General features: G+C 37.8%; 2 protein-coding genes across 9 annotated transcripts in view; both read left to right on the forward strand.

The window, feature by feature from the left end:
• The window catches only part of SP3 (Sp3 transcription factor), a 36,540-nt gene extending 30,585 nt beyond the window's left edge, over nucleotides 1–5,955 (forward strand). For all 3 annotated transcript variants that reach the window (XM_080600826.1, XM_080600827.1, XM_080600825.1), the window contains 2 exons: nucleotides 1,986–2,182; nucleotides 4,179–5,955. In XM_080600826.1, coding sequence (XP_080456952.1) covers nucleotides 1,986–2,182; nucleotides 4,179–4,495 — 514 coding nt within the window. In that variant the 3' untranslated portion in view covers nucleotides 4,496–5,955. The remainder of the gene's footprint in view (nucleotides 1–1,985; nucleotides 2,183–4,178) is intronic.
• Nucleotides 5,956–11,615: 5,660 nt separating this feature from the next.
• Nucleotides 11,616–24,074, forward strand: part of LOC308198475 (uncharacterized protein) — a 32,870-nt gene continuing 20,411 nt past the window's right edge. For 5 of the 6 annotated variants that reach the window (XR_013953934.1, XR_013953935.1, XR_013953936.1 and 2 more), the window contains exons 1-4: nucleotides 11,616–14,233; nucleotides 14,795–14,897; nucleotides 15,054–15,149; nucleotides 19,636–19,708. Coding sequence is in view for 2 of the 6 variants with exons in the window: in XM_080600916.1 (XP_080457042.1) it covers nucleotides 14,181–14,233; nucleotides 14,795–14,897; nucleotides 15,054–15,149; nucleotides 19,636–19,708 (325 nt within the window). In the remaining 4 variants the exon portion in view is untranslated. Of the gene's footprint in view, nucleotides 14,234–14,794; nucleotides 14,898–15,053; nucleotides 15,150–19,635; nucleotides 19,709–22,088; nucleotides 22,664–24,074 lie in introns of those variants that run through there. The other variant, XM_080600917.1, reaches the window with a different exon arrangement.

The raw sequence follows: 24,074 nt of genomic DNA on the forward strand, positions 1-24,074 counted from the left end.
AGTCACGTGGTCTGAATTGTTGGGTAGATCTGTGTGGTGCCAGGAGTCGGACTCGATGATCCTTGTGGGTCCCTTCCAACTCAGGATATTCTGTGATAATATGAGTGCCCAGAACTGAAACATTAGGTGAAGGTGAACTGAGCCTGAGAACTGGGGAACTGGTTGCAGTGAGACAAAAGGGGAATTAAAGAAAATTTCTTCCTTGGAGTCTTGAGAATTGGGTGTTTGGGGACGATGGATGAATGCTACTGAAACTGTTAGAGGTAGATTGAATTTTGTGTTACGGAGATTTCTTTGGCCTAGCCTTCTGTGGAAGCTGAGTAATTAGAAAAGAAAGGGGGCACTCTGAAGACATTTTCCTAAATACCTTTGTGATTGGCTGAATGTTCAAAACTTGTGAATATTGAGATTTTTTTGTAGGTGGCACAGTACAAAGATAAAAGTCTGACATTAGATTTGATTTTTGTCTTTTAATATTGGCTTGAGGGGAGGCCATGTACGAGTGTGAACATGACAGTTTAGATGCAGCAAAGGACATTTTAGTTGGGGTAGATGTTTAAAAAATAAGTCAGTATTTATCTGGTCCAGATAAACAATCTGCTTTTGGGACATTTGGGGAAAAAAAAGTCAAAAATATTTTTGCCAGTACTAATAATGATGAAAGAGTTTAAGATGTCAGGTCATATGTCAGCGTACTCTTTGCAAGGAACTTATAGTCCAGCTGGAAAAGACAGATGAACTTTCTGTGAGACTATGGATTTGAGGGGTAGCAGTAACAACAACAAAAAGTGAGATGAGCGGAATCTCTTCTGTCACCTTTAGATTACATCGAATGTGAAACAGCGATGTTCTGAATGCAGGGATGAGAATCTAGGTTTAATAGTTGTTTGGAAAATCGTTCACTGGACTGTTGAGAGGAAGTGGAGCACCCGAATTTAAGGAAAAAAAAATTGTCCTGGGGAGGCAACTAAAAATTCTCTACCTAGTCATCAAGGACAGAGCGCCAAAGACTGTGATTTCAGAATCAACTTAAGCTCTTTTAAGTTAACATTGCTGTTGAATAAGGTGTCCTGATGCTTGGCTGCATTTTTCAGTCTCTTACCTTGTACCATTCATGTAACTGCGCTGACATAGCAGCAGCAGCCTTACACTGCTCAGACTGATCTTTCTTTGAGTATTCATAAGTTCTTATCTCTCTGGTGGTTTTGGTTTATTTTTTAAATTAAAAAAAAAAAGAAAAGAAAAAAAGCTATGCTTTTGTGTTAGGCGCTTACACTGAATGTAATCAACTACCATTTCAGTGAGGTAGCATCTTGAAAATAGGCATCAAGCTCATGTGTCTAGATTACACTTTCTAGGAATTATGTATTCATATTTGATGAATTTTATTTCTGAAATATCAAGGAATTAATTGAAATGTCAGCAAGATCAGCTATTTCACTGTCATTCCTTTTAGTGGAAATCTGCAGGTTAGTATGCTTATCTTCCAACCTGAAACTGTTTCTCAAGTTTCCCCAAGATGCCAAAAGTCCCATCTGTTCTCTTCCCAGTTGCCAAAATCTCCAATTTCCCTAGTGGCAATTGTAGTGATTTGTGTTTCTTTGCCAAAACTGTGTTTGGCATAGTAAAAGCTGAAATTGGGAGAAATTTAAGATATGGGCACTTCAATATCAAAGTAATACAAACTGCTGTAATTATTGTATTTCTAACTTTATATGCATGCATGTTTGCTAAAGATTATACTTCCGTCATTTAAATTTCACATGCTTTTGAATTTATAATTTGCTGCAGAATTGAGATACCATTATAGTTTTTATTTCCAGCTTCTTACGGAGTGTACCGGGCTCTGAATATATTTGAAACAAAAATGGGCAGCTGCTCAGATTTTTTTCGTAGATCTATTGGTATATTTAACTCCAGTTCTATGTATGACCACTGTTCAGGAGGAATGCTTTACAATGAATAACTTCACTTTTATTTAACAGAGGCTCCAACTTGGGAAAAAAGAAGCAGCACATTTGTCACATACCAGGATGTGGCAAAGTATATGGGAAGACTTCGCATTTGAGAGCTCATCTCCGCTGGCACTCTGGAGAGCGTCCATTTGTTTGTACTTGGATGTTCTGTGGCAAAAGGTTCACTCGCAGCGATGAGCTTCAGCGACACCGAAGAACACACACAGGTTTTCAATTTTTGATTCCAGTGCCTTTTACTAAAGGAGTCTCATGGGGAGGGCTTGGATAAATAAAGAGTAAAACATCTTTGTATTAGGTTGATTTTACTGTTGTATGGCATTTCTAAAATCAGCTAATATTTACAGGTATGTGTATGTTTCAGGTCCTTTAGTAGATCTGAGGAGGAAAAAATGCAACCTGAGTCAGAACTGATGTTAAAGTTAATATTTAAATTAGCTTAATCAGAAAACTTTGATTCAGGTTCAGTGATGACTTTGATTTGTTTGAACCAGATTAGAACTGTTTTTAAACATCTTAACTTTAATAATTTTCTCCCTTTTTATAAAAGCAAAAAAGAAAAAAGAAAAATGGAGGGCTAGATGTCCAAGGGATTAGATGTCATTCACAAAATCAAGGAAGAGTATTTGATGGTGCATCATTCTACATCTTCTAGTTTCGTGGTTAGAGTACTTGTTAGAGATACCGGGACCCGAAGTTTACACTTCTCCTTTTGTCTAATACAAGGAATAGAAATTAGTTTAGCTCTCCGTCTTTTTAAGAAGAGGTTTGTTTCAAGTCTGTCTGTATTACCTGTTTTCCTACAAATGGAACACATGATAATATTCTAGAATGTTCAAACTACAGCATGCTTATCTTTAAAATTAGATTATTTGAAAAACCCAATGACAGTAGATAATTTGTGCTTATCTGCATATGCATTGCTTAGAAAACTGCAGTGTCTATGAAAATTATTTCATCTTTTGTATGCAATGGTGTACTTTTGTTCAACATGCTGGATGGTTGAACCTAATCTGGGGTGTTGTGGTCTGGCTGGCTGGACAGCCAGATTTTTTTTGTTTGTTTAAAAAAAAAAAAAAAGGCTGGTTAAGTGATTCAGCTCAGAGGGTATGGTTAATGGAAAAGTACTTCACTTGGGATGAAATAAACCATTGCATCAATGCAGGTGAAGTGCTGTCTAGTTGGGAAGTATCTCTGTTGAAAAGGATCTAGGGAAGTCTTGATAAACAACGTGATCCAGCAGCCAAGATGGACAGGGCTGTGTCAACAGAAGCACAGACAGTAGATTTAGGAGAGTGCTTATCACCTTTTCAGTACTGGTTAGACTGCATCTAGAATATTTCAGCCCCCAGCATAAGACAGACATTAATCAACAGGATTGAGTTCAGCAGAGGGCAACCAAGATGACTGGGAAGCAGGGAGGATGTAGGAACTGAGCTTGTTCAGCTAGGCAAAGAGAAGAGTAATGGCAGGGGGTGGGCAATTCAAGTGCAGCTTTCTAGAACCTGCAAGGCCAACATTAAGAAGAAAAAGCCAGACGTTTCATGGTGGTGTGTTGGTGTGAGGACAAGAGGCAGCAGACACAAGCTGAAAGAAGAGATGTTCAGACCAGATGCAAAGAAAAATATTTCCATTGTGAGGACTGCTAGGCATTGGAGCAGGATGCCCAGAGAGCTTGTACAGTCTCCATCCTTACAGGCTTTCAAGACTGGACTGGATAAATTCCTGAGCAACCTGGACTGACCTCATTGCTGACCCTGCTCTGAGAGATCAGTCTAGAGACCTCCTGAGCTCCCTTCCAACCTGAATTGCCCTATTGTCCCGTCTGTCAGTCTCAAGTGGGATTCTGCAGTTCATGTTATCTTTCCTGTCCATTGTTCTGCAGGGTTTGTTCTCCTCTTAGAAGTTACTTATTGGTAATAACTGCAGCTGAGGATATTAGATTGTGATATTCTTTATCTTGCCTGAAAGATTTCCCTAAGCTCAGTGAGAGACAGAAAAATAATTCCGTTCTTTTAAATTATTTGTATGAATATCTAGAAAATTAAATGACAATTTAAGTTTATCATCTTGGATAGGGGTTTTCTTAAGATGTTGTTAGAATTCTGACTCTTAGAAGCACTAAGTTACCTCAGTTTTTGGTGTATATGTGAATTTTTTTCTAATGTTCTTGAAAACAATTTTTTTTCTTATCTTATATGACAGGTGAGAAGAAATTTGTCTGTCCAGAATGTTCAAAACGCTTTATGAGAAGTGACCACCTTGCCAAACACATTAAAACACATCAGAATAAAAAAGGTATTCACTCCAGCAGTACAGTGCTGGCGTCAGTAGAAGCAACGCCTGATGATACTTTGATTACTGCAGGAGGAACAACACTTATCCTTGCAAATATTCAACAAGGTTCTGTTTCAGGAATAGGAACTGTTAATACATCTGGCACCAGCAATCAAGATATTCTTACCAACACTGAAATACCTTTACAGCTTGTCACAGTTTCGGGAAACGAGACAATGGAGTAAATATTACACAAGATACCTATTAATTGTGGTTATTTTTATACAGTAGTGAGAAGAATATTGTTCCTAAGTTCTTAGATATCTTTTTATTGATGTGCAAAAATTTTTGGATTGACAGTAACTTGGTTATACATGACACTGAAATGCCTTACTTTGTATGATATTCCATAGTATATTAAAATGGTAAAATTGCATGGGTTTTGTAGGTACTTTTGGAATCTAGAAGAGATGAAATTTTACCAAGTTATATTAAAAAAAAAAAAAGAATTTAACGATGGAAATGGTAGTCTAACCAAATGCATCAATCCTGTGTGGTTTAGTGTAAAAAAAAAATGAGAACATGTTGGTATTTATCTATTGTAAGATAAAAGAAGTTGATGGGTGAAAAGAAATCATGTTATGATAAAAGAAATTTTGTAATTTTCTTGATGACTGGAATTTTTATTATGCATAACTGACAAATCAAGTTTCCAAGCAAATGTTACATAGTGTAGGCTTTACTTAGCTCATCAACTTGTCATTTTGAAGCTAATTATTTTAATTAGGTTAACTATGTACAATATTTTAAGCATTACTCTTGTAAGATTTTGAAAACTACATTTTAACATGGAACTCTAGGGATAGTCACCTTTTAAATCCTATTGAAAAGCCATGTTTAAGATTTAATTTGCCAAAATGATGTCTTGTTAATATTCTTTCAATAACCAAGGTGGGCAATATAACCAATGTTTAAAAAACTTAAAATGATAAAAAAAAATAAAAAAAATAAATATGTATAGGTTGAGGCATTTGGGTGGTAAGGCAAATGTTATAGTGAAGTATATCCCTTCTCTTGAACATTGGAGGACCAAAAATAAGGTGTATTGCGTCGCAGCAGTGATTTTTATCAAATCTTTTTTCCAAAAACATCTGTCTGCCAGGGCCTTAAAAGCCATCATGTAAATTACCAGTAAAATATAACATATGCAAATACAACAGAAAAATCACTTCCATATTGACAGTACTCCCAAACATATGGATATAGTCATAGTGAACTAGGGGTTTTATGAGGTTTTTATTTGTTTGTTGTTTAGTTTTTGGTTAGTCAATCTGCATTTAAATATCAGCCATCTTTCCTTTTTTGCTTCTTCCCTTAAAAATTGTATGTATCCAGTACATTTAACTGATAAACATATATGTTTTTTATTATGCTGAATTTTCTTTTTATTTTTTAATTACTGTTTATATTTTCAATTATAGAAAAAATGTACAAAATGAAGTTATATAGCCAGTCTGTAAGTGCTATACCATTTTCCAAAAATGTACAACAATAATTACTGCAGTTCACCTATTTACAAACATTTGGAAATCTGTTCATTTGTTATTCTTAAAACCACCTCAAATTTAAAGGCTACCTTATTGTACGTTTAAAGTGTATTATAACAGTGTGGTAGTTAATAAAACACTATTTTTTTTTCTTTTGACTTGAGTTTACTGTACTTCTTATTAACTAATAAGGTGTAATTTCATAATATATATTAATTGCCTGAAATGTTTTATTTTTCTTCAGATGGTGGGAAATAGAAATAGTGTTTCCTTTCCTTGTGCACACAGAGATGGTGAGATAGCACCTCCTTCTCCCTCCGTCCCAAAATCTCTGTATGCCCAGGCATACATGTACTATACTGTGGAGGTGCTGTAGTAATGTTTTTAAGCTTATGCTGAGTAGAGCGTGAAGAAAACATAGGCCCTATCCTACTGAATATGAGAATAAAATTGCATTTAAATCCCCTTACACTTAAGTGCCATGATACACACAGACTTGATAGTGAATTGTGTCTAAAAATTATAATGGCCTTTTGCTTAAAGCATAGGAAGAAATAATAAGGACAAGGGGGGAAAAAATGAGTTTAGAAGATTGAGGTGAAAATTTTAGATGGTGTAAGAAGGGCCAGTGAGAACTGTGAGATCAGAGAGACTAATGGTTGCATTTGGTGCTAAAATGAAAGCGAAAAGTTCATATTTGTGATAAAAGAAGCCTAAAGTCTTGGAGTATCAAACTGCTAGAGGACAGACCAGGATAATTTAAGATAAACCGGATAGAGCTCAGCTTAGAAGAGAGAGAACTGGAAAAAGTCATGAAAAGAAGATTTTCTGCATTTGCAGTTAAATGGAAGAAAAAATTAATGCAAATCTTTCAAGATTCAGAGAAACAGGAATCGACAGGTACAAAGAAAAGGGAGTTAATTCACCATCAGTTTAATCTATTTAATAAATGAGAGAGTGCAATTGGCTAAAAGGCAGCAGCTTAGGAGAAAAGGAAGTTCTGCTTAAACTTGAACCATTCCATGGATGCTGTCAATATTTTAACATAATCTGAATCCACCTCACTTTGACAGGTGAATGGGTTTGATTTCCAATAGCTGTATTAGTTCACAGAGCATTTTAGTGTGATTTACATGCACTCTAATCTCTCCCTTTATTTGTAGCTGTATTAGTGCTTTATTTAAGATGAAGGGAAGAGGGTTAATTTCTTAATGAAACTGCTCTTCAATACAGAAGTTTTATCGAATGACACTTTTCACTGATGTACCTCCATGGATTAAAGTGTTTCAGTGCCAAGGGTTTTGATGCCTCCTTACTGCAAACCATGCTGTTTCATTTCCCAGAACTTTCAATACTCAGTATATCAACTGATTAATATAATTGATGTTTAGGTGGCACAATTTTTAAAGGCTATTTTCTTCGGAAGTTTCAGAAGGTGTAAGTTTTGGAAGAAAGTAACTGGAAATGTGTAGGTAAGAGTTTGATGGAAAGCCTACAGTCTAAGGGCTGTCTGTCTAATGGCTCACAGCCATAGTGTTTGTATTTGAGAATGCTACTGCACGTGTTCACATGTTGCAGGGTAATGATTTTTGAAAGATCTCTGCTCACCCCTAGCACAAAGGTTCGCTAGCTTTGATATGAAAATGTTGGTGTATTCTAAGATTGTTGCCACATTATGGCTTTCTTCTGTTTGCATTAGGCACTCGTATGATACCAAGACTAAGTTGTGCACTCTATAGAAGGCTTTCTGAGCTTATCTGTGAATCACAGTTCTTCATGCGTTCCCGGTGATGCTTGCTTGGTGTGTGTCTTGCTGCTTATTTGTGCAATCTTTACCATTTTTCATACTTACTTTCATATGAGGCTTTCTTTCTTGAATTTGTTCTTGGTATGGTAGCCTTTAGATCATTGGATGATTTGTCTCTCTTGCAGCTTAGTGTAATCAGTAATTAAGAAGACCTTAAAACTGGTTCTGCAAGCGAGCATGAGCTTGAGAGGACGATGTTTTCAATTTCAACACTCAGGGTACTTATTTTCAGTAAGTACAAGGCTGGGATGTACATTTGCTGTAATCTAAATTCCTGGTCTCTTTCCTGACTGAACTCATGGTTTGATTCTTGCAAGTTACAAACTAGTACCAGTTCTTGCAGAGAAGAGATTTTCTTCGTTGCTACTTACCAAGCTAAGGGGCAATGTGATTGTAAGGAGAATGATGTAATCACAGAAACACTTGCGAAGAGCAAGATTGATTTCAAAATGCAGTTTTTCCTCTGGGAAGGGACTTTGCAGAGCTCTTTCAGCTTGTCTGAACAAGAAGTAACAGGCTTTGGTTTGAGGTATTTTCAGATTCTGGAATCAGTAACATAAACCTTCCCAATGGCTTCAGGAAAGCTCTGATATGTTCTCTAACAAGTTGTTCAGGGTGTCAGGGAATGAGGTGAAGGGACCTAATAGTCAGTCACCTGTCAAATAGTTATTAGTTTTTTTACGAACTGATGAGCGTGAGGCTCTCTTTCCTCCAGCATTTTACCACCACCATCACCACCAGAAGTGCAGTGTGCACTGTAGAACAGGGCAGAAGAGACTGACATGGCTGACAATGATCTTATACAGCAGATGATTGTTTTTATAAAAAGTCCACCTCATTTTGATGCTCCAGATTTGCTGTTCATTATTACGTCAGTATATTCTTGCACATCTTTCCTATAATCCCTGTCTGTAGGATGTCTGCTAGAATCTTAGTCAGATGTGTAAGTGCTTTATGCATCCCCAAGAATTGCTCCAAATGGGATCAGTAATTAATCACAAAAATTTGTGACCACACCTTCCTGACAGTAAACAGTGGTCTGTGGAAGCCTTCCAACTCTCTAGTCCAGCTATAATGATCCTTTCCAATTCCTGAGATGTCCAAGAGGCCAAGAAAAAAAAAAAAGGTAAAAACATCTTGAATGTTTTCAATGACTTCCCCACCCCCCCAATAGTCCAAAAATGTAAGCTGTCCCTTTGCTTAGAACTGTGCTGTATGATTTTTTGCAGTGTCTCAGCCTTTGTGCTTGGAAAACAAGTATTTATAGAATGCATACGTAATTTATTTTTTAGGTACAAAATATATAATGTATGTACAATTTACAGACATTTCTCTTTGTATATATGTGGGGCAGCAGGTAAAATGTTATTTGAAGATTTTTTGTTTTCACCCAGAAACCAGAAATGTCCTTGCCAGTGAAAAACCTGTTAATACCTGCAGTGTTAAGAAATGACAGTATGGTAGAGGTTTGTAGGGAAAATCACTGGGATTTGTGTTCACCCCGTGGTGAGACATGATGATGCTTCTGATAGGACAGGTTCTGTGCACACGTTCACTCCGTGGTGAGACATCATGATGTTTCTGATAAGACGGTTCTATGTTTGCTGGATAAGTTGATTCCTGATTTCTATTCTCTCTATCTAGGCCCCTGCATGAGTCATTAACAGTACGTAGGGGAGATAGCTGAATACAAAAACAACAACAACAACAACAAAAAACACAAACAAAAAAACTATTGCTTTCATGCACTGTGGGTTTTTCTTTTTTTTTTCTTTTTTCTTTTTTTAATATATATTCTATCAACCATTCTTTTTTCCCCAGTACTAGAGTATGGTTCTAGTGCTGTGAATGGTGGTAATGGAAGGTTTATCAGTGAAAACTACAGCTTCTGAAAGGTAAGAAGCCATTTCTTGTATTGTTAGTGTGGCCGTGCTCTGGGGCCTTCCACCAGTCCCTCCACTCCTCCAAGTTTCTACGGTTTATGGTCACATTGTTCATGTGTTTCAGAAGTGTTCAGCACAAGCTGATTTGGCATGGCCTGTATCTCTTACTGCGTAAGCCTTGGATCCCAGCTGGGACCTCTGCCTTATATAAATAAGCATTTATTGTTTTACTCAGGCTGGAGCAGGGCTAATAGTGTGGCTATTACAGCACTAAATTTGTGCATAAATTTGTATAAAGCTTTCCTATGCTCATGATGCTTTCATAGTGGCTCTTACTTCCTTTTGATTCTTTACACCTTTGTGTACTGTTCTTCCCCTGGTGTAATTCTCCTGCCAGGTCACTTGCCCCATCAGATGGTAACATAAACCAAGAGCGCGCTTGCTAGACTGAGGTCTAGTTGTCAATATGCATTATTGGTTGAGGACTAACAAAGCTTTTATCCAGCAATATGCATTACTGGTGGCTATTTACGATGGAGATAAACAGATATGCATTAATGACTGAACTGTAGACTGTTACTCGAAAGGTATCTTGGCTGAATCCTGTCATTTCATTTTAAATGTAGAGATACCAGGGTTTAGGAACTGGATTGGAAATTGAGCACCAGAGAGGGGATTGGTCCTGTGGCAAATCAAATTTGTTTGCCTCTTTACCAGCATGTCTTTTTTGCATATTAGCTTTATGTATTGCCTGAAAGAAAGTTATTTCTCAGCTCCCCTTGGCCCCCATTAGCTGTGTGTGCCTGCTGTGGTCAGAGCTGGTTTCCACAGCTGCTGCCTCCTGCCGCACAAGAAGGCTGCGGTTGGCCTGTGATGGCGGCGTGGGCCACAGTACCTCAGGGTGGGCAAGCAGAGACCCCTCCTGCCCCCAGACTCGTGGCTCCCCAGCCACAGCTCTGCTGTGCCTGCCTCCGTGGGTGCGTGCACACACACACAGCATGTATCTAGGCTTGTTATTTATTTTGGAGATGAACCCACCACACACCGTTCCCCCGGCAGCCGCCTCAGGGCAGCCTGGGTCCTGCCACCGGGGCTGGGTGGGGCCTCCCTGTGGTGGGGACCTCACAGGCATGGTGGGAGGGCATTATGGCCCCAAGTTCGCCATCCCCTACATCTTTCCAAGGCATGCAAGCCGTATGTAGGGAGGGAAAGCTGGTAGGTAGGGAAAGCGTATGTAGGGAGGTAAGCTGGGGAGGGAAAGGGCAAGCAGGCCAAGCAGGGCCTGAGAGCAGTGGGGGCCAGCGTGGGCTGTGGGTCGGGATGGGAGCATGCGGCATCCAGCTTCATTTTGAGGTGATGTTTCAGTCCTGCTAGTGAGGGGTGCTACAGATGTGAACAGTGTCACATGCAGGCCAATGCCGGATGTTCTTAGCTGAAGTCCCAGGGGGAAAAGAAAAAAAAAAGCCCATAATTTTGTGGTGATTTATGCCAAAGCTGCTTTCTGAGATAACAGGATTTAGTAGTGATTTTGCTGTGTAAACTCATAGATGTTTTTACTAAATATGTGTCCTAAATGCATAATTATTAAACAGCTTGAAATTCTTCCCAAGGAGCTATTCAGGTATTTTCTGTAAATAACACACCTTTTAAAATTATATCAATATTTAGTTGTTCCATTACTTCTCCTACACTTCCTTTAAAAAAAAAAAAAGGAAAGAAAGAAAAGCATAATCTCACCACAAGTGGGATCCCAAGGCAATATTTATGTGAAAGATTAAAATAGTACAATTTTCAGTTGTGCTAATTAGATTTTTAAAATGTCCAATTACATCATCTGAGATTCAGAACAGGTGTGTTTTCTAGCTTCCTCTGAAGTCATAACAGCTCTGAGAGCAAGGAGTAGGTAGCTATGAGAAATATTTCCAGTGTGGGAAGACTGGCAGATCTGGTGTATTTTACAGTTTTAATTCTGTGCATGATACAAAACATAAATACAGAGGATTCCTAGATAAGCTCTGGCTTCAGGAGATGAACTGTCACGTCCCAGCCTCTCACTACCTTTGTTTTCAGCAGCATGTAACACACCTCTTCCACAGCTCTCCAAGACAGGACAAGACAGGAGCCTTCAACTCTGCAAATGGTAAATAAGGTAGAAGAGCTATTTGTGGATGTGTCTTGTCCTGTCACTGCGTAGATTTTAAAATCTGTATTAGCCAATCTATGTAAGTTCATACAAGTAAGGCTATACAAATAGAAAAAAAAAAACACATTTTTTTTACAAATTTTAATTAAATATGCAAATTTATAAATAATTTATTGATTGAAAAAATGTTTTATGCCTTTGTTCAGGAGGTAAGATCTGTCCCAGATCTCCATATTGATAAACACGCTTTGGAAACATGCTGTTGGGAGAGTAACAGTGGCTAAACAAGTTCTGGATTAAGGCAGTGTGATTTAACACATAACACTAGGAATATTTTGAAGGAACTTTAAAAGTCAGGTGGCCACAGAGTATGTAATTCCTAAACAAGGCGTCTTATGGGGAGGAACTTCTATGGTGCACAGCATATCCTAAACCACAGTTGGGATCTCAAGCTGTCATCTCGGCTTGACTGGCTCACAAAGTTGGAAGTATGCAGAAAAATGTTAAACAATGCATTCCACAGTTTTTAGCCCTAATGTCTAATCTGTGGTGGTTTGCAAAGGTGTTTATGCACTGGCAGGAATACGTTAAAGTAGTTTTGTGGCAATGCAATGTATTTTTGGAGGTTGTCTTGCCCTTTTATACATCTGCAACCTCCTCCTTTCATCGAGAGGAGACATTATGAAGTTTGAAGTTACAAATCTCTTATGCAGATTATGAGCCCCACAAAGTAAAGGTAGTTGTTCATCTTGGAGGGGGTATATTTGAATCCCAAACTCATCTTTAGGACAGAAGCAAGACCTTAAGCTCTTTACGTTAATAGGAACATGAGTTTTTCCGCCTGGAACACAATTCAACAGAGCAGTCAGCCATTTCTTTAGCTTTGAAGATGCTGAAATGGACCCTGGGTTAAAAAGAACCAGTTCCCAGCCTGTCTCTACAAATAGTTGCTTAGGGCTAAAATCTGAGTTTCCTTTCTTGAAGGATCCTGGGGGATTCTTGCTGTGGCCAAATCTATTACATGAAGATCCAAAGAGACTCATCCTCCCTTCTCAGTTGAGTTCGGTGCTGTGTAGTCTTAAGATTTTCAGTACTCAGAAGTGTACCCCAGGCTCATATTTTGAGAGGGACTGCACTCCCCTTAACTAATATGGGAATCCCATTTTTCTATCTCCAGGGCGAATGGTGTAAGGTACTTACAAATCATTGCAGATGGTGGTTGTTGTCAATTGCCATGTAAATTAAAGCCGTGCAAGTACCTTCTACTGTTTCATCTTTCCTTTCATTTGTAGTCTGGTTACTACTAAATGTTACATATTCAGTGAAATGTCCTAAAAAAACATTACTTTTTGATTTTAACAACTTTTTTTTTTCCTAAGTCTGCCAGTAGCTGACAAGGTAGAAAGATATGCTTTTCTCTTCAGTTTTTAGGGCTTGAATTTTCAAGTTGTTAGGGCTTGAATTCTCACTGAAACCAAAGGCAGGTATCTTACTGACTTGAAGAAAGAGACTTTAATCTATCCTGGTTTGTTTACTAATGAAAGAGCGTGAAAGAGATGCGTGTCCTTCTTCTATCTGAAGAGGAGGTGAAGGAACAGCTAGTGCAAGAAACACAAAAATCAGTTGCACCAGACTAATATGTGGTTGTATCTGAGGTTGGAGACTGCAACCATCTTCAAACTTCCAGATCTAGAGGAGGAACACTTTGGCTGCAGCCTAAAAGCCATATGTACATAAACTCTCCCAAGCCAGCCAATCTTCTTCCCATGACCTGCCAGGAAACAGCAATGTAGGCACGTAACTAAATTAAGGCCAAAACTTTCATCCCAGTCCTTGACCTGAATAGTGAGTGAGGATCCGGATCCTGGCATTTATATGTGATAGTTTATACGCAGCTGAAGTAAATGCTGTAGCCAGAGGTCATGGGGCTAGATTTTGAAAAGTCCTGCATAAAGAAGAGGTCTCAGAAAAGCAAGTTTAAATAACGTTAACATCAAGAAAAGTAATTCTGATTGCTATATTCTTTATCTGTCATGACTAGACAGATGACAATCTATGATAGCAATTTTGCCTTTAAGGTTATTTTCTTTTTTCTTTTATTTATTTTATTTTATTTTTTTTAACAGACTTGAATAATTTTCCTCACAGAATGACTAACAGAAATATGACCCTTGTGCACCTTTTGTAGTTAATTAATTAGGTCAACTCTAACCACTAAGCCCCTTGTCAGGTTATTTCTATTAGGAGCAATTGGAAAATAAGGAGCAATTGGCCTTAAAACATTGAAGCCAGGTAGATGAGCCTATTCCACAAGGTCTCTTGGTTCCACCCTTGTTAACCGAAATCTGCCAGGTGTGGATTATTTGACCTTTGCTATCTAGGAAGCATGAGAAGTTGGGGGGGGGGAGGAATTGGCTCCCTAGGGGAATTTGAGGCTCAGGTTATCTAGGGTGCTTTTCTATCATGGCAAAATGGACTCTGTGTTCCCCAGTAGGCTGGTTTTTTTCTTTATGTTTTCTACCATCTCTGTGAAATAGTTTCAGAGACTCTATGAGTGAGTTACATTGGTGGTACATTGGACCTTCTGTCACAGACTGGTACAAGTAAGGTTCACATCTACATTTATGACAATAGTAATGGATTTCCACAGTAACGCTCAGTTCAGTGTTACACTACAAAATGAGTAAATGAAACACCTTTATAATTTTGAGCAAGGGCTGTAAGTTGTCTCCCAGTGTTCATGACTTTTTCCATGGTTTAGAAACACGCTAATTTTGAAATTCAGCACCAGATACTGCAAAAATCATGGATTTCAGAGTCAGAGCGTGTAAATAGGTGTAAAATACTACAATAAATTTTAAAAATAATAATAATAAAATTATGTAATTATAAAAAACCCACGCACGTTTGACACTTCAAATGTAAATAGTTTGTAGCCTGAATGCTTAAAGACTGGTGTGTGCATGCATAATGTGATTTGTTTTTCAAGTGCACTGTTAGGTATGTATTAGTGATCCCTGCAATTTAAAATGACATTTCCTTTTGAGTATACTTTAACCTGCGCTTAATCTAACAAACAGTTGAAGCAGCAAAGACTGGAAAAGACCACAGAGACCAAAAGTTTTCTAGTGTTTTTTTTGTTGTTTTGTTTCTATGTTTGTCAGCACAGTTTGTGATCTGTCAATTCAGTGCGTGCAGATTGTGTATAGCAGACAAGTAAAATGTGGTCCTGTCAGCCCAAGACTTCAAAAACAGTCTGAGATACAGGTACAGTATTTGATGCTCATTGAGTAATGTGAGTTTATGAAAGAGATCTTGTATCCTTTGATTTATAGCCTTTGTATATGCAAACTTATAAAGGCAATGAAATATTACTGCTTGTTATCTTAGATTCCCACTTCTTGGAACACAAAAATTTTACAGGTTCTTAGGAAGACAAAGGTAGTGAAAGGGTCCAAGACTGGTTATAAGCAAGCAAGTGAGCTAGGAGAACATATCCTCTTACTTCTCCTCAGCCAGGTAAGCTTAAATATTTGCGTGAAATAATTAAAGTTGCATTTAACTTCTTACTTCCATGCCTCTCTCTCTCCTCTTCATTTCAAGAAAGACTACAGAAAATATTCTAATGGCAGTCTTAAACACCTATCCAGTTGTTTGGTTTTATCTTAAAGATTGTGATTTTTTTTCAAGGAGCTTCATCCTCCTTGATGTTCAATGGATACAGAATTTAATTCAAGGTGTTAATTTAAGACAGCTGCTTTAATAGGGAACATCTGCTACACTTCGGTCAAAAGCAGACTATTTCTGTCATTCCTTTTTCTATCCAAGTTAACATTTTATTTATCTATCCCCTCCCTATTATTTCTCTTTCTTTTTATCTCTGGAGTCCATTCCTCTGTCTCTTGTCCCTGTTACGGAAAGTACAAAGTATAAATTTTTATCTTTTCTGTGCACGTTTTAGTACTCAGGCATTACAAATGTTGTGCAATAATTTGTTGACTTTTGCTACACTCCTCTTGATGTAGTTTCTGCTATTATTATCCTGAACTTCAGCAGATCCTGTGAGAGGTGTGGTTTCCATTTTTAAAGGCTCTTTAACATCAGAATAATGACAAGACCATGAAAGCCTATTAGAGGAGGTTCAAAGTTTGTAGTTTACACTACTGAAAACCTGAATATCACTTGTGAGAGATCAGAATCTATTTCAGACAAAGCTTGGCTTTTGGAGTACTCAGCCGTATGAAATAGCTATTTATTTGAATGTTTTGATCATCTATGAACAGAGAGATGGCCACAAACTTTATGGTTGATTTTTTTTATTATTAAAAAAAAAGAAGCTGCATAGAGAAATAGAAGCTACAAAGAGCAAACTGTGAGCTACCAGCTTAGAAATCTGCTAATTACTGTGGCAGAATGGCACTATTTCTGAAACGCTGAAAGCACAATTAGAAGTATGGCAGGTAAATAATAGATTTAGTGCTGCTCATGGAAATAATGTATTGCTGAAGTAGAGGCTTCTGTACCTACACAGAAGAAAATTAAAAAATCAGGAAATTGCACAATGATAGCAAAACTCTTTATTCACTTTAGAGGAAATCACAGAAGAATCCTAGTCTTCCCTGATAGACAGGAAGAAGGAAAATGCTCCAAGAAATCCTAAATTCTTATTAAGAAAGATGAAAAAAAAAAAAGATGAAATCGAAAATACTTTTCTGTATAATTTTGAGTTCCTTGTATAAGAGTTTTTTGGTTTTGTTTGTTTGTTTTGTTTTGTTTTCCATACTGTCTCTATGTCAGATTCAATTACGTTCTGACTAACTTACACTCAGTTTGTCCTTGCTGGAAAGAGGTTAAATAGCATGGTCAGCCCACACATCTACTATGGAGATTCAGTTAGAATGGAGACAAAATCTTTTGTCTAAACGTTTTTTAGGACATACCAGAACAGACTTGGAAAGAAAAGGTGAGAAAAGGTGGAGCTACCTGAAAAATAGTGGTTCTTCAGAGAACACTGTTGGGGGAATGCTTATAGAATATGAGGAAAAAAAATGTAACCGCTTTGTCTCAGATGAGGAAAATGGGGAAAAGAAGCTGATGGAAACAAATTGTTAGATGAAATAATAATAAAAAAATATTTGGCAAAGCAGCAGATGAACACAGATTCTAAAAGAACCCTCAAGCAGCTTACTGTCCTTAGAGGCCAATTAAACCTGAATCAGTCAGGAAAGACAGAAAGAGCCCTCCTCAGGCGTAATGAAAATTTATATCAGGCAAAATAAAACCCTGAGATTATTGGCATGTAAGGCGTAGAATGCTAAGAGAAACAAGCTAGCTTAGCTATTAATGATACCAGGGTGGTATTTACATTTAAAACAAAATATATTTTTAAGGTCTTTGAAGGTTTTCTGTGTCCATCTGTATATTAACAAAAAATCAGCTCCAGATGACAAAATAACATATGTAATGAAGCAAATATGCCCCCAGGTTCCAGCTGCCCAAATCACAATTTGAAACCATCTGAGTAGGAAAAAAGCTAGAAAATATCTTCAGAAAAAAGCCAGTTAGCCCAGATAGGAGGACTTTCCAGTACTTCTAGATACTTTATGTAGAACTCGTAACAGCAATCACTATGTTTTTATGGACCAAAGAGATTCTGCTTTTTTAAGTTCAAATACTGCTTTTCAGGAACTTGCTGAAACATCTCTGTTAAAATTCATTGTTCATAGAATCATACAATCATGGGATCACTGAGGTTGGAAAGACCTCCAAGATCATCTGATCCAACTATCGATAATATACTGTACATGTTGTACGGTATATTAGAAGGGCATAATCATCACTATAAGCCTAGCTTATACTAAGGGCACCAGTTGTTCAAAATGATAAAGAGAAGATAGATAGTAGACACAGTCTTAGACTTCTTGCAGCCATTTTAAGAATCTGGCAACTGAAGACTACTTTACTAGCATACCAAGTTCCATAAGATGAGGTTTGAGCAGGAAATGCATGTTTTCAGTGTTTCTATAGATCTCTCTAAAGAGTCAAATGGAAAAATGAAATGGAGAGATTTGTAACCCAGGGTTAAAATCAATACTTCTCAAATTTCCATATAGACAAATATATATATATATATATATATTTCAAATAAAGCATATACCAAAAACCCACGCAACTGCCATCTTAGCTGTCTTGAATGTCAGTTATCGTCTGGGTTGGTAGGCAGTACAAACCTTCCTTTCACAATGTGCTCATATCATAGGGAAAAGTTTTAAAGGGACTCACAATATTAAGCTTATATAATACAAGCTTAAGAGGCAGGATCTAAATATCCCAAATTACAGAAGGTAAAAGGAACCAAGGATAAATTTATACTTGATATAAAAATAAATATCCAAATCAGATTCTATATTTCATTGATTAGCTTCATTGGGGCAGGGAAAAGCCTGTGAATTTGGTCTCTGTAGAGAATATTTCTCATCTGCTGGACTCTTTTGTGGTTGGCATAGGATTCCCCATATTTTTTCATTGCTTCTTTCTAAATTCAATTGCAAAATTTTGAAATATCTTTGAAACAATTCCTGCATTGAGGGCAATCCATCATATGCCTGTTTTTCTATATCTATCTATCAAAATACTTTCTGTGGATATGCTGTGCTCTAATTACTTTCTATGCTGTCAGCTCCTGATGCCCTTTGAAGTAATAAAACTAAAAAACTATTTGTAAAGATCAAGAATGTAGATATATATCACTTTATACAAGTAACATTCAAAATTTGAATGAATTTCACATCTAGTCCCAGTTGTGCTTTATCCTCCTTGTTAGTATGTTTGGTGACCACCAAAAACTTTTTCTTACTAATAACTGAGGCTGTTTCTCAAACTGTCTTAAGATTTTAGAGAGAGCACTGAATTCGTTGTCTACTTTTAATAGCTGGTTTGCCATACGTAACTATCTCCAACGAAGTGGATGTTATCATTCACAAGTATCTTACGTTCAGCCCTCAGTATTTCTGTGTGTAGGAATTTGACAGTCTTGCAATAAGGTATATCAGCTAATGACTTTGTGTCCCAATGTGTCCTGTCATAAAACAGAGAGAATATAAATAAACTCGTCAAATGTGAACAGTTGCAATGTGAGGCGGGTGTTAAATGTGTGCTATCATGTTATCTTGGTCTCTGTGCATATGTGTGCATAGAGCTTTTATTGCTGAGAGATTCCTTTTGGAAGCGTATTCTCCCGCTGCCAGCTCCCAGTTTCACATGTGAGAACCTCAGTTATTTCCCTGTGTGTCACTTATTGATAGATGCTACTGATGTTCTTTCCAGCCCAAACAGTTATGATGGCTGGCCACAAGCAGTGTCTGAGGATGTGAAAAAGTATATTGAAAAGCTGCAAAGTAAAGTAAACTTCTCAAGAAGTTTGTGGCAGCAAGTATTGATTTACTCTTCCTCTCACAGGTTGGAACTGTGGATGAAGCTGAAGGATAAGTACTCACAGGGTCTGCTTATAGGTATAAACCACAGTGTCTGGGGTCAGAAGCAGTTGACAAGAAGATGCATATGAAATTCTCATGATACTCTTTTGTTTGGGTTAGTGAAATCAAAAGAAGATTTTTTTTTTCTTTTCATGAAGAAACTGTAGGGTTTTTCCTTGACTTTGTTCTCATGATGACCAGTAACAAATGGCAACAGTTCTAAGGCTGCATCTGCTACAATATCATATTGTAAATATACCAAGGTGCAATTTTCCTATCAAACAAGGCTAAGGAAACATACATATATATATGTATACAAATAAAACTGGTGTTTTAGGACTTAAGGACTAATTTTGTTCTCTAAGAGATAAATTAGAAAAGACAATGCTAAAGACACATTTATTTTTCATGTTAGAATTAGGATTAAAATATGAAATCATTGCAAAATATTCAGATCCAGAACAGATCATTTGTTTCTTTACAGTCTGCTTGTTTTACTTTGCAATCTAAACAGATCAACTTTCTCTTAGGCCTCCTCGCAGAGCTGCATGAAGAGTGTGACACGAAGTTGCTTGGGGAAAAGGGATGGTGCAGAGGAAGACAGTAAGTCCTTTAGCTCTGTAAGGGGAGGCAAGGGTTAAGGCCTGGGACCACAGAACAGCTGGAATATGTTAGGTTTACAGGAAGGCAGCCCTGAGAGGGAGTGTGAACTGCCAGCAGGTGGCTGGGAATGGCTGAATAACTCAGTGGTGGGACTGGAAGAGTGCTCTGCCTCTTACTGTGATGACTCGACCAATTTCAGCAAAAGCCTGTTTTTCTTTATAACAGCAGACCTTTGTCAAAGCCCATTAAAGTAAATTTAGCATTTCCTTTAAATATAAAAGGCTCTGGATCTGGCCCATGCTTGTTTTGACACTGTTTTTGTTTGCTGGATCTCTCAAGGTTTACCTTATTATTTCTCTGATGAGGGAAAAGAGCCGGTTGAGTGTTTGACAGACTACAAAGTGTGAGACAGTGATGTATCCCTTGGAGCGCCTGCCTCCAAGTCAAGCAGACAGTGTTTTGTTAAGAGAAGCTGCAAGCAGACACGTGTGGGAAGAAAGGTCTGATGGGGTTTTTCTCCCTGATGCAGTAAGGATAGCTGTGCTGAGGGTGGCAGCTGCTCTTACCACAGTGACGCTCTTCTGTGGCCTGCAGTACTGTTCTCTGCTCTGCAGAAATCCTAGTGGTGCAGTGGGCTTTGCTCTGGTTGGTGCTGTACAAACACATGAGGCCATCCCTGGTCCCAAGACCTTGCAGTGTAGTTGTGAGATGAGAGGTGACGGATGGACATGGAGATAGGGAAGCAGAAGGACCCAATGACAGTGCGGGTCAGGGAGCACAGCAGTTTTCTCTGCATTTAATTGGCATACTGCTAAAAGATAGTTTGAAGGAAGAATTTGAAGATAACAGGGCCCTGAACAGGTATTTCTGAAAAGTTCCTCCCAAGCATGAAGGGTGGTGTAGGATAAAGTGAATGTGTTCTTATTTGACCATCTAACAAGGTGGCACTTGGCAGGATTGGGAGAAACGATACTAGAATAATCAAGGTGTGAGATGACAAGAGCCTGAGGAAGGCATCAATATGGATGGGTGGGAAAACTTTATCTCCTGCACTAAGCAGCAAAGTCCTGTAACAGTTATATATAGCTCTCAGGAGAGGACCTGGAGAAAAGTCTGAGTTGAAGACGATGTCCCAGTTCTGTTTGAGTGATGGGCAGGATGGCAATATTATCCACTGTCGTTACAACAGGAGATCTAATGCAAGATGAAGTTGGAGAGAGAAAAGGGTAGGGAGAGTAACAGCTCTATTTCAGCCATACTGACAATCAGCTATTGCCTTGGGATTTTTTTTTTTGCCCAGGGAAGTGGTGGAGTCACCAACCCTGGGAGTGTTTAAGGAAAGGTTGGACCTGGTGCTTAGGGACATGGTTCAGTGGGTGGCATTGATAGTATGGTGATGGCTGGACCAGATGATCTTGAAGGTCTTTTCCAACCTTAATGATTCTATCATTCTATGATCCAGAGGGAGCTGTCAGAAAGTGGGTGAGGGTATATGTACAGAAAGAACCAAGTTTTGGGAAATTGAAGAAGTTCTTGGGTTTGCATGTGTGCACTAGAAGAACTTGTGTTTGAAGGTAAGAGAGGTGCTGCTTAGAGCAGGGAGAGACTAACCAAGGACAAAGGCTCAAGGAAGTTGAAGCATAGGCTTAGTATTGGAGACTTCAGATGTGGATAAGGGAGCACAAGGAAACAAAATACCTGCTAGACCTTGAAGAGCTGGCAAGCTAGAGGCCACAGGCACAGGGTTTTCTCTATAGAGCTGTGCAAAGGCAAGTAGGTATAAGGAGAAGTAAAAGAACATGTTAAACCTCAAGTCAAGACAGAATAAGGCACCGAAGAAGGTCTTTGCTGATTGTTGAGGCAGACTGAGCAACTCAGCGGCTGGTGTGCCTCAGAAAAGTTTTGGGCAGAAAAGATGAAAACAACTTTAGAAAGCATCTATCAGCATTATATGAAGGTGGATATGTTAAGAGTTAGGTGGTAGGAAAACAACAGCGATTGAGAGTTTTTTTCAAGACAGATCTTTTAATTTGAAGGAATGCACTGCAGCCAGGAATCCAATTCCCTCATAACTGAAGAACAGGGCCCTACTGTATGTAGTCTTCTGTATTTCTGTATGTGGATGTATTCCTATTGTTATATTTTGTTCTGTCTTTGTTACTTGCCCACAATAGTGTGTAAAATGTTCAGATTTGTACTGAGACTCAGCATTTATGAGCCTCCTTATTTTGTTGATAATAAAACCACATTTAATCAGCTTTCTGTTATTGTAAAGGATCAAAAGAGCTACCACCTGAGAATTTATAAAACAAATTAATAGAAAATACAGTTAAGAATTGATACGTGTCTTCATTATAACTAGCCAAATTTTTTCTTCCAGGGAACATTCCACTGAAACCGTGGCACTGTATTCTAACGAAACCATATTAATCCACTAGATGCACTAGATATCTAATATTTTAGAAAAAGATTCAGCAAAGATTGTTTTCTAAAGAAAAAAAGGAAAACAAAAAACCACCACAACAGTGACCTATTACAAAATAATTTTGGCAAATACAAAATGATAAGTTGCTTGGCATTTTTGATAAAGCAAAACACTGCTTTAAACTTGTGTATAGATAATGAACTGGCAGCCTGCATGGGAGCTTTAATGACAGTAAGATAATAAACACTGACATGGATAAATTGTCATGAGTTGAACAAAAAAAACCCCTGTCAAATTATCAACTTGATGAGGGTGGTGCATTTGGTTATAACGAAAACAAATGTTCTGGTGGCTCCTTCCAACAGTAATTTTGCTGTCCAAGATGACAGAGTTAGTTCTGAGAAACTTTTTAATTGTTTTATCCACTTAATGGTATACAGATCCCTTTTATGTCACTGGACAAGGAAATAATCTTAACAAAAAAAGCTAGATTTCATACCAGAAGTACCACTTTTATCTTCAATTATTTATTTGTGGCATCACAAATGAAAATAATTGTGTAGCATGATGGCACTGTTGGCACAGTGGGATCCATATTACCCACGTGTTTGAGCTGGATAGGATCCAGTTCAAAGATTATGTACATACACATGACTTAGGTTTAATACAGAAATGTTTCCAGGAGTCCTGATAGCAAGAATCTCTGGAATATTTCCCTCCAAACAGTTCTGAGGGTCTGCAAAAGATAATTGCTTTCACTATAGTTCAGCTGGATTCCCCCCAGTGTCTCAGCAGATGCTTGTTGCATTATTAACTGCCGCCTATGTCGCTGAACACTATGGATGCAGTTGTATGAGTCTAGTAGCTTCGTTCTCAAATTCATCAATCTCCTTGAATCACGCAGATGGGGAGTCAAGGTGGCTGGATGATAGAGTCACATCAACTTTCTGTGTGGTGTTGGCAAGAAAAGCAGATCTGCTTGAATTACTTTTTGATAGCTTGATTAAATCTGGTTAAATCTTTACTTTAGGGTTTTACTGTAAATCCATAAACTCAGTGCATGAAAAAACAGATAGTGTCTGCTTATCTCAGGTTTTTGTGAGCAGCATTACATGAAATTAAGAGCAGGGACTTGAAGTGTGTAGCCTGTTGATCATACACTTGAACTGAATCTATCATCCACGTTTTTATCATAGTTAAAAAGTTGAAAGCTATGAAAAGACATACATATCATAAAAATAATAAGAATCACATTACCCCAATTTCAAAAACTTATATTAAAAATTAAGGAAGGTAGGAATGATTTTTTTATCCACAGTATACTCATTTGGAAAACACAGTAAATTATTTTTGATTATACGTTAAGATAATTTTTCCATTTTGATACTTCCAGTAAATATTTCAGATCTTTTTCTCAGAAACACAGGTGATTATATTTATTGGTTTTAATCTAGAAAAATGTGGGGGTTTTATGCCATACCTTTCTTTGTCTTTAGCAATATCATAAGCTCAAGATACTGACCAATTTCTTTGTCCTTTAAATGTTACATTGCTACTGAAACTTTCCAACACTGAATATTTCACTGATCCCTTTTTCTCTGCCATCTGTCTGATCTGGCCTCTTTCCAAATAATACTGCTTTCCCAATAGATATGGTTGTCCTGGTACAAGAGTTTTCAGTCAGGGTAAAGACAATCCACATTATGTTCAGTTGTTTCTTTGATAATGGGTATAAACACTGAATAGCCATGTACACTTACAGTTTGTAGATTTTAAGATGCAAACCAAAAAACGCCGTTTGTCAGAAACTCTGGCTTGTGCTCTGCTTTGTTGAAAAACTGACACTTAAAATTAGTTCTTTTCTGTCATTGTGTTCTGTGTTAGTTTGTTTATTTTGACAATTAATTTACAGTGTCTGTATACTGTTGCAGAATGGGTATT

Source organism: Anser brachyrhynchus, assembly GCF_964034855.1.
Source record: "Anser brachyrhynchus genome assembly, chromosome: 7".
NCBI lineage: Eukaryota > Metazoa > Chordata > Aves > Anseriformes > Anatidae > Anser > Anser brachyrhynchus.